The sequence below is a fragment of the Sinocyclocheilus anshuiensis genome, unplaced genomic scaffold, assembly GCF_001515605.1.
Source record: "Sinocyclocheilus anshuiensis isolate Anshui unplaced genomic scaffold, SAMN03320099.WGS_v1.1 scaffold937, whole genome shotgun sequence".
In the NCBI taxonomy this organism is placed as follows: domain Eukaryota; kingdom Metazoa; phylum Chordata; class Actinopteri; order Cypriniformes; family Cyprinidae; genus Sinocyclocheilus; species Sinocyclocheilus anshuiensis.
Window position 1 is genome coordinate 624,558 of NW_015554129.1, and position 11,067 is coordinate 635,624.

The window sequence follows — 11,067 nt, forward strand, 5'->3', positions numbered from 1 at the left end:
TATAGATATATATAGATATATATATATATATATATATATATATAGATCTCTATATGTTCTGGTACTAGAATGTGACTGAAAGGTCCTTGACAAAAGAGACCACTACTATAATGTTCTTGTCCAGAGATATCCCTCTCATATAACATATTGGATGCTGGCTAGATTAAGTTAAATGAACACAGCCCTAAGTCTCCATGATATTCTGATCCAGAGTCTGCCTAATTCCTTCTCAAAGGGATTTTTCTGTATGGATGGGCGATAAAACCAAAATCTTTTTTCTCAATATTGTATCATAATATTATGATATTACGTCACTATAATGATGTGTAACAGGCTGTTACGATACCAGCAGTTCTAAATAGCAGCTTCTATACAACAGCAAAAACTATTACTAGGCTAATTAATACAAATAAACAGTCAGTAATAAAATAAGAAGCTTAATACAAACAGAACATTAGCGTAAAGGCAATAAATAAAAAATACATATCAAATGCATTCTAGAGAGTGTATCTAAAAGTATTCAGTTACGAAATACTAAAGAAACTAAATAAAGTAAATTTATTCCTAACCTTAAATTGGTAGAGAAGTTATTCGGTCGAAAGCGATGAGCTAAATTAGGCTGCTGTCACTTTAAGACCTAATGAATGGATCCATTATAGTGATATCCAAATTTCTCCCAGCTGTTTACATACACTTAAGACATAACCATAAGTAAGGTTTGTGAATATTTTCATAAATACCGGCCAAGACAGCCATTTTGGCTTATTGGGCCTCATTCATGAAACACGAGCAGAACAAATTTTTGTGTAATCGTTCGTAAAGCTGTTTTTGGATTCATGAAAGTGTTCATACATAAGCTTTCCATTGATGTATGGTTTGTTAGGATTGGACAATATGTGGCCGAGATACAATAGATTTGAAAATCTGGAATTTGAGGGTGCAAAATATTGAGAAAATCCTTTAAAGTTGTCCAAATTAAGTTCTTAGCAATGCAAATTACTAATCAAAAGTTAAGTTTTAATATATTTACGGTAGAAAATTTACAAAATATATTCATGGAAAATGATCTTTACTTAATATCCTAACCATTTTTGGCATAAAAGAAAAATGGATAATTTTGAACCATACAATGTATTTTTGGCTATTGCTACAAATATACCCCAGCGACTTAAGACTGCTTTTGTAAACACAGCTGGAAAGGGAGGGAGGGCTTCACTTCTGCGGCTCTCTGCATGTCTGTGATGTGCCGATCATTGGGCCTCATTCATGAAACACGAGCAGAACAAATTTTTGTGTAATCGTTCGTAAAGCTGTTTTTGGATTCATGAAAGTGTTCGTATTTTCAAAATGTTAGTTGGTACGAAAGAAATGTACACCAGCTCCTTACCACGTGTAAATGGTGTGTAAAACGTTCTGTGTTCTTTTTGCCAAACTGATGGCACTGAATTTTGATGCACTGCCATTATAAAATTTTACCAGTTTGTTTGCGCCTGGGTTTTATTTTTTTTAATTGTTAATAAACTGTTTAGCTTTGGGTAAAACGCAGCGCTTGTCACTGTCACTTTTTACCCAGCCATCCAATCAGTGGAGGAGGGGCGGGACAAATACTACACCGACCAATCATCCTACTTGTACAACAACTGAACAACAACAGAGAAGTTAATATTGCTGGCTACTGCATTTTTATATTAGTGATTGGAACTTCGGATAATTTTACCGATTCGGATCTTTGAGTCTCGTTCAGCAAAATGAACAAATCTTTTTTTTGAGTCATTTCGTTCATTTAGTTCATTTTAGCAAAATGTAATTAAAATGTTACGTGTTACTTCCCTAACACATCTACTACTTACGCAAATGTTGATCACACTACAAACAAGACAAAACTATAATGCTATAAGAAACAGAAAATATTAATTAATTGTTTACCTGGATCTTTAGTCTATGCAAGCTCACCTCACCTCTTATCTGACAAGTCTTCGGGTTTGAGTCGTTCGTTCATCACGTGACAGCCCCATAAGCTTAACCAATGCAGTCTGAGCCGGAAAGAGAATTGATTAGTTCATCTTTCGAGTCTCGAGTCTTTTTCGTTCTTTTGTCACGTGACGTGACAGCAACCTTCCCAATCCTTACAAACGGGTGCATAGTGCATAGTGTTATTATTATTATTATTTACTCTTACAGTTACGTGATGCATTTCTGGTCTCAAATTGTATTTCAAATTTATTTCTTACAGTTTATAAATGTGTGAATTTCTGTCATGATGGTTCTTTTCCTGTGGTAATAAAGGTAATAAAGAGTTGGTTATGCTTTACATTTTGTCCATATGATGGTGAAATCACTTTGATAAAGCAGTTTTTTTTTTTTTGCATTGTTTAAGCTTATGGCGCTGCTGCGTGATGAACGAACAACTCAAACCCCAAGATTCGAAACTGGTTAACTAATTCCAGTACAGAACCTATAGAATGTGAAACTGAACGAATCACTCCCCGAGGCGACTCGTTCTTCCCGAGTCACATTAAAGATTCGTTCAAGAACAACCCATCACTATTTTATATTCAGTAATATTCTTCAAAATGAGATACTAGTAATGCGTTACTGCTGTGGATATTCCTAATCATAGCAACCAAAGCGTCTCAGCTGGAAAAACGCTGTGCCACCAAAGTGTTCTCAAGCGCCACCAGCTGGTCGTTTTAAGAAGAGCACCTGACATTTTTTCAGCTGGCTAAAAACTCTTTGGTGGACACACTTTATTGAATATTTATTGTTTGGCATATGGCCTATTAGTCTTTTTTGCATTTATGCAATATACTGGAGCCAAACCTGAGAAAGTAGACCAGAATATTCCACTGCGTTCCTGGACACGCAATTTACGTATTTTATATTAGTGATTGGAACTTCGGATAATTTTACCGATTCGGATCTTTGAGTCTCGTTCAGCAAAATGAACAAATCTTTTTTTTGAGTCATTTCGTTCATTTAGTTCATTTTAGCAAAATGTAATTAAAATGTTACGTGTTACTTCCCTAACACATCTACTACTTACGCAAATGTTGATCACACTACAAACAAGACAAAACTATAATGCTATAAGAAACAGAAAATATTAATTAATTGTTTACCTGGATCTTTAGTCTATGCAAGCTCACCTCACCTCTTATCTGACAAGTCTTCGGGTTTGAGTCGTTCGTTCATCACGTGACAGCCCCATAAGCTTAACCAATGCAGTCTGAGCCGGAAAGAGAATTGATTAGTTCATCTTTCGAGTCTTTCGAGTCATTCGTTCTTTTGTCACGTGACGTGACAGCAACCTTCCCAATCCTTACAAACGGGTGCATAGTTATTATTGTTATTATTATTATTATTTACTCTTACAGTTACGTGATGCATTTCTGGTCTCAAATTGTATTTCAAATTTATTTCTTACGGTTTATAAATGTGTGAATTTCTGTCATGATGGTTCTTTTCCTGTGGTAATAAAGGTAATAAAGAGTTGGTTATGCTTTACATTTTGTCCATATGATGGTGAAATCACTTTGATAAAGCAGTTTTTTTTTTTTTGCATTGTTTAAGCTTATGGCGCTGCTGCGTGATGAACGAACAACTCAAACCCCAAGATTCGAAACTGGTTAACTAATTCCAGTACAGAACCTATAGAATGTGAAACTGAACGAATCACTCCCCGAGGCGACTCGTTCTTCCCGAGTCACATTAAAGATTCGTTCAAGAACAACCCATCACTATTTTATATTCAGTAATATTCTTCAAAATGAGATACTAGTAATGCGTTACTGCTGTGGATATTCCTAATCATAGCAACCAAAGCGTCTCAGCTGGAAAAACGCTGTGCCACCAAAGTGTTCTCAAGCGCCATTAGCTGGCCATTTTCAGAAGAAGCTGGCTAAAAACGTTTTGGTGGACACACGTTATTAAATATTTATTGTTAGGCATATGGCCTATTAGTGTGTTTTGCATTTATGCAATATACTGGAGCCAAACCTGAGAAAGTAGACCAGAATATTTCACTGCGTTCCTGGACACGCAATTTGCGTAGCTGTAATTCATAGGTGAGGATTATGCTAATTGTGAATGAGCGTGCACACTGGCCCTATTTACGAATGATTGGAATTGATTAACATACGTATGTTTAACTATCAAATCGGATGTTTACGAAGCGTTTGTGAATCCGGAGAAGAGTTTTCGGGAAGGTCCGTTTTACGCAAAAATTACTCCGAATTGACTCCTATATTTACGAATGTTTCATGAATGAGGCCCATTGTGTGTATTTGGGAGCACACTGATTTGGAAGCCAAAAGTGTACTTTGCTTGCCCGTGTTTTGCTCCATCTCAGTCTGTCAGACAGCGTGGGAGTGCTGCGTAATGATTGTTTAGTACCAGTTATTATTTCTCGTACTGCAATACCCCCCGGCTCTACCCAAACATCATATGCCCTGTTGCTTATAAAAGTAGCAGAATTCTCAATAAGCCAGAACGATTCCACACCTCATTCATGTGTGTATAACAAACAGATTGAGATGAAAACAATGGTAATAGTGGTAGTATGTTTTTAGTATGGCAATTATTATTTTTTTTTTCTCAAGCACTCTTAATAATACAGAGTAAGACAAATTTACTTAATTTGCACTATATTATTAATAAAGTCTTTTAAAAATAAAAATGTATATTTGTCTGTTTTCAGTAAACATGATTAAGAACACAATTTTAGCAGTGTTAGTGGGTATAGTACTATGCACCTGTTAGATCATTGTCTTATCATGAATGAACTTGTGATGAAATGCCACAGGAATGAAGACATTCTCTTTTTACTAAAAGTTCGGCTCTGAATTCTTTCTGGGACATATGGTGATACTGTGGGCATATGAATGATGAAACTCAAAATGCCCACTGGGTCAAACAATAATGTAGACAATCCCTTGAGCCCCTTAGGAACTTTATGTACACCCCTGCATTTTGAACGTGCCAAAATGGTTCATCCCACGTGCATGCTTCAACAATAACTTGAACTTCAACAATGAACTTACAAAGAAGTAACTGAAAGGAACATGTCTTGTCATGTTATTCATGCTAACAACTGCATGTTGCCCTATTTGCCCAGTTGTATTTGCACACTCAATTCTACATTTTCTTCAATTTCCTTGTGCTTGATTTTTGAGTTTACGCGTAATTACATATTTGACAAGTGTCCAATTTATTTTCTTTTTCTTACTATTGCACTTATAAGCTCCAGTATTTTCGTTGATGGTTCCACGAGGAACTGTTAACATCTATGAAATCTTTCAATTGCACAGAAGGTTCTTTATAGTGGAAAATGGTTCTTTAGGTTATTCAAATGTTTTTCACATTAAGAAAAAAAATTATTTAAGAACTATTCATTTTAAGATTTTTTTGGGGGGAAGCCAAAATTGTGGTTCTATGGCATCACTTTTATTTCTAAGAGTAATGTGCTTGCATTATTATTTTTATTATTATTATTATTGCGTATGCTTGTGAGTTTGCTCAAATTGCTAACCCTAGTAATAAGCTCATGACTGGTATCCCAGTTAGTGTGGCTTGTTGAGGAGAGGTCTACTGTTACTTTTCGAAGCAATCTGACTTTCACCTGGTGGGCAAACAAAAAGTCCCTTAGACTAAAGTTGAAGGGACAAGAATATCATGGACTCTTTACATCTGTATTTAACATGTGTTTTCTGAAATTGGGCCAAGATTGGATCACACCTGACCACATTAAAAGAATGGTGTAAATACTCCCAAGATACATTTTGATCTGATTGTGATCGGATCACTGAACACGCATTTGGGTGTGGTCTGGCCACATTTATTATGGGTGTATTATATACAAATGACAGATAAGTTAGGAGTAGCTCTTGAGAGACCAGCAGCAAGGTTGTGAGGGAGTAAAGGTTTAAGCAACTAATAAACAATAAGCTAGACTGACTTTTCAGGGTGGAAGATAAATTTCTTACAAAATTACTGTGGGTTTCTGGAAGATACATTCTTCAAAAAGTGTTACAAGAGATAGTAATAATTGTCCTACAAGAGTCATTCTTATTCTTATCCGTCTTTAAGTATTTCATGACACCAGTTTTTCTATAGTATTTTTATTTTTTTTTAATTAGTTTGCTGTTATATTATTTACATTTTTTGTCTGAATTTAATTTTAAATTTCTGTAGTTTTTATATTTAAAAAAAACAATACTAATTAGTTATTTATTTTAGTTTTTGTCAGTTTAGTTTTTGTTTTAATGATTAACCCTAAAGTGCACCAGCTGGCTTAATGCTCAAATTCACAACAGTTCTGCTATGGATTTCTTTGGAACTATGTTTGTTGGCAAAATAGAGCAAAAACTTATTTAAAATTATGTCTATGGACAAAATGTCACTTAATATTAATCGTAACTCTTATGGAGCATTAGTATAAAATCAGTATCAGGGTTGCAATCATGCTCACTCGTTAAAGCAGTTCTCTTGCTCTTACGATATTGCATAAATATTTCATGTTAAAAAAAAATCTCTTACAATAACTTTTTTCTTACTTTTTTTGCAATCAAATCTTTTTGCAAATTTTATCTGAATAACTGAATTTTTGGGCTATTTGTATTCTTTATGGTGATATTTTAGAGGTGGAATCCCCACAGATTTTTGACTTGGCACAACAGTAGCAAAAGCCATCAAATTAGAAATGTATTGATTGCATTTGAAGCAGGACATTTTACATCAATCACAGTATGATAACAAATAAATCAGACAATGAACTGGCAATTTAGTAACATTCCCCCGCCTTGAAATAAAATTCTGAGTGCAGTCTGAGACTAAGACTAGACCAAGTACAAATGCAGTTGATACTGAGACCTTCAAAAAATGGTCCTGAGACCGAGACCGGTCTTGAGTATAGCTATACTAAATGTATTGCAACACTGATTTGTAATATACTATAATGAGAGGACTTGCAAGTGTATAGAACTGCTCAGTCAGTGAGCTTGTGATTGAATGAAACTCTATTTTGAGCAGCATAGAGCGGATCATATATCATTTAAAAATTGTGTGGCCATTGTGTTCACGCCTTCAACAGAATTGCCTACAATGCTCAATGCTGCAAACGCTCTTTAGAAGTGCAAACACAAATATGCTCAAGAACAAAATCTGAAAATTTTAAAGGGAATCATTTTAGTTTTATTTTTTGTTAACAGTAAAAACATTGCATGATACTTGTGATTCTTTTTAATCCTTTCTTACCTTAGAAAAGTCTCTGAGAGACTGACATCTTATTCTTTTGTACAATCTAGGTAGGTTGTAGTTCTGGAAAATTATGGCACTGAAGACTAAATTGTTCCTGGTGGTTCCACGCTTAATTCTTTCTTACATTTTTAATTTTATTTAATTAATTTTTTTTTTTTTTGCAGTTAAATACGAGTGTTTTCTTCTCAACCTTTTTTTTTTCTTTTTGCAACCCTGTAAATTTCTTGTTCTTTTACTGATTACCTTCACCTTTGTTGTAGTTCTCAAATCAAATGTCAACTCCATAGGAATGCGGCTCTATTGTATTCCAATTCTCGTAAGGGTAATCACAAGCCCCGATTTCCCAGCGAAACAAGGTCAAACAGCAATACAGATTAAATGAAGCAAGTTTTTGTTGTTGTTATTTGTCCAGTAGAAACCTATCCTGATTTGATCCCAAACACCCCATTATTCTTTAATTCATCATAACTGAATTAACATATCATTTATTTGATCTGTCCCACTAGGTCACTGTTTGGCCCCTAAAAAGGTTGGACCCTGCCGAGGTTCTTTTCCTCGTTGGCATTACAACGCTGCATCCAGCAAGTGTGAGAAGTTCATCTTTGGAGGGTGTAAAGAGAATAACAACAACTATCTCTCTGAACAGGAGTGTTTGAATGCCTGTAAAAACACGACAGGTAATGATCATCTCATTGCACTGAGGCAGTGGTTTAAAGGAATACCCCATGTTGTCATTTATTTGTGTCATTCCGTGTCGGTATGCTTTTTCCGCAAAGGAACACAAAAGGAGAATTCTGAAGAACCTTCACTTGGCTCTTTACTACACAAGAATGTCAGTTGTCACACTATAAGAAAAGCATCCATGCAACTTTCCAAGTCTTCTGAAATTTTAATGTTGTTCTTTACTGACTATCTTCTTGCTACAGTTCCCAAATTAAATGTGGCGCCAGTGGTGCATGCCAGACGCCAATAAGAATAACCAGCATAACTTTTTTGTGTGTGTTTACCATACAGCATGGTATAAAACGTGGCATATTTCCTTTTAGGAGCTACTCTTAAGCTGCTGTAGAAAGCAACATTTTCAAAACAAATTCAAAATTCTCCTTTGGTGTTCAACAGAAGAATAACAGCATGTAGGTTTAGTGCAAAATGAGGCTGAGTAAATGCTTAATTTTGGATGTGCTGCTCTATATGGCCATACATTTTATCATAGAATTTTTGTTTTTGCAAATTCCATTTTTACATTTTATACCACCCCACCCACCATATATAACCCTACCCCAATCCCCAATCAGAACAAAAGGACATCTGAAAAGGGGGAATGGCTATACATTTTAGAGAATATTTTTGGTGAAGGTCCTTTTGTGTTTTGAAATGACAGTGCTCCTGTGCAAAAAGTGGGGTCCATAAAGAAATAGTTTACCGACCTTGGTGATGAGCTTGACTATCCCCTTACTGAAACTTCTAGAGTGCCTTTGGGATGAATTAGAGTAGTGACAACCTCAAAGCATGACCTCACTGATGCTCTTGTGTCTTGAACATTTAAACACATTTACATTTTCTCGTCATTTATTCACCCTCATGCTGTCCCAAAGCATATGACTCACTGGCATCTGTGGAACACAGAGATTTTTAGAGAAATAATCCATCTCTGTGACTTGCCACTTCAAAAACCACAAGCAAAAAGGTGATGAATCAATGTTAATGTCAGCATGTTGTGAAGTCTGCAGTGAGTGCATTGCGTCACTCTTCGCAACATGACATTTACGTCGTAAACTCGTGAACAGCTGGCCAGAAGCAATGGTTTGGGGTTTTAAAAAAGTTTCAAATATTAGTATTTTTCTCACACACCTATCGTTTTGCTTCAGAAGACATTGATTCATTAAATGGGGTTGTATGGATTATAGTTCTGTTTGTTTTGCATGCTATTGGAAGCGCTAACTTTGGAAGTTCCGTATACTTCCAATATGGACATACAGAGATGGATTATTTTTCTAGAAAATTTTGTTTGTGTTGGAAGGCATATACATCTGGAGCGGCATTAGTTTGAGTAAATGATAAGAGAATGTTTTAGTTTTGGGTGGAGCATCACTTTAATTTCAAAAGCATGGCAAAACCTCCCTTTGCTACTATAATAGCTTCCACTCGTTTGGTCCATTCACAATATGCTGGTTCATAAATGCAGGATTTGCCTCCATTCAGACACAAGAGCATCAGCGAGGTCAGATACTGACGGTGGGTGAATGCTGTGGCATTAAGATTTGTCCTCACAGAAATAATTGGAATAGCCAAACCTATTAATTAGATGGAGGTGCCCACATACTTTTGACCATGTTTATTCCTTTATTCCTTCAAGTTATTTCCTTAAATAAAATCTCAGTATCTCATAGACTTTTACTAAGTAACGTCTAATCAAATATTGTCCGTCTGCAGTAATACCTGGAGATACGAGAAAGCTGCCCAAGGAAGGTATATTTACTTGAGATTTCTCCTCAGCCAAATATACGGTGTAAAATTTCCTCAGGATTTGTTGGTTGTTTAAATGAGTGTTTTTGTTTGTGATACAGACTGTACTTCATCGTGTGGAGAAGACAAATTTAAATGCTCTAACGGCTGCTGTGTGAAGAAAGAGCTTGAGTGTGATGAACAGCAGCAATGCAGCGATAGTTCTGATGAGGAGAACTGTGAACAATGTGAGACACTTACCATGCTCACACACCTCATGACATGTACTCAATGGTTCTAAACGTACTTCCTTTACTTTTTAGTGACTAATGGCCTGACTCGACTTCTAGGGATTGAGGTGAATAAAAAAGGTGAGTTTCATGCTTTGCTGAAGAATTGTATTGCGCACCAGCAGCCTGACATTAAGAAATAATTCACCCAGCAATTAAAACTGCCATAATTTACTTGCTCTCATGTTATTTTAAACCTTTATGGTTTTCTTTCTTTCATGGAACACAGAAGAAATTTTGTAGAATCTCCTATTCTTGTTTATATAACAAAAAGTGAATGGGACTGTCAAACTGCAATAAAGACAAAAAAAAAAAAATGCTATAAAATAGTCTGTACAACTCATGCCGTATTTACCAAGTCTTTTGAAGCCATTTGATTGCTTTGTCTGATGAACGGACCAAATTATCCTTTTCACGTTGTTTATTTTTAAAAATAATGGAAAATCTTTGATTTCAAGATTGGTCAATGCTATTGGATCTCATTACATAATTGATCGTGACACAGCATTTTGTATATGAGGAAGCGCTAATGGGATATGAGAGATACGGCAGATTGGACTTTTTGGATGGACTTTAATATTTATTAGTGCCTATTATTATCGCCCCGTATTACTATTGCTCCTAGATAAACATGTCTTTATTTATGAACAATTAGTGTTCTGTATTTTTTATTTTTTTATATGATCCCACCAACAGTAAACACAATTTGTTCATCCACTTTAAAGGGGTCATATGATGCTTTTTTAAATATTATTATTTGGTGTATTTGGTGTAACAGAATATGTTGACATGCTTTAATGTTCAAAAAACACATTATTTTTCAAATACTGTACATTATTGTAGGTCCTCTATGCCCCGCCTCTCTCAAACGCTTCGTTTTCTACAAAGTCCCTCCTTCCGACAAGCACAGCCTACTCTGATTGGCCAGCTGACCCAGTGCATTATGATTGGCCGAACACCGCAAGCACTCGTCGGAAATGTTAACGCCCCTTACCATAATCGCCAGCTTCATCTTTCAAAATAAATGTAAAGACAGTAAATAATGTCATTAGTTTTACCATCAGTTCAAGCCCGAAAG

The 11,067-nt window shown here is 35.6% G+C and overlaps 1 protein-coding gene across 1 annotated transcript in view; it reads left to right on the plus strand.

Moving 5' to 3' along the window:
* Positions 1–11,067, plus strand: part of spint1b (serine peptidase inhibitor, Kunitz type 1 b) — a 23,612-nt gene that overhangs the window by 9,100 nt on the left and 3,445 nt on the right. The window contains exons 5-8 of the mRNA XM_016462797.1: positions 7,761–7,931; positions 9,688–9,723; positions 9,822–9,947; positions 10,023–10,070. Of these exons, the coding sequence (XP_016318283.1) occupies positions 7,761–7,931; positions 9,688–9,723; positions 9,822–9,947; positions 10,023–10,070 (381 nt within the window). The remainder of the gene's footprint in view (positions 1–7,760; positions 7,932–9,687; positions 9,724–9,821; positions 9,948–10,022; positions 10,071–11,067) is intronic.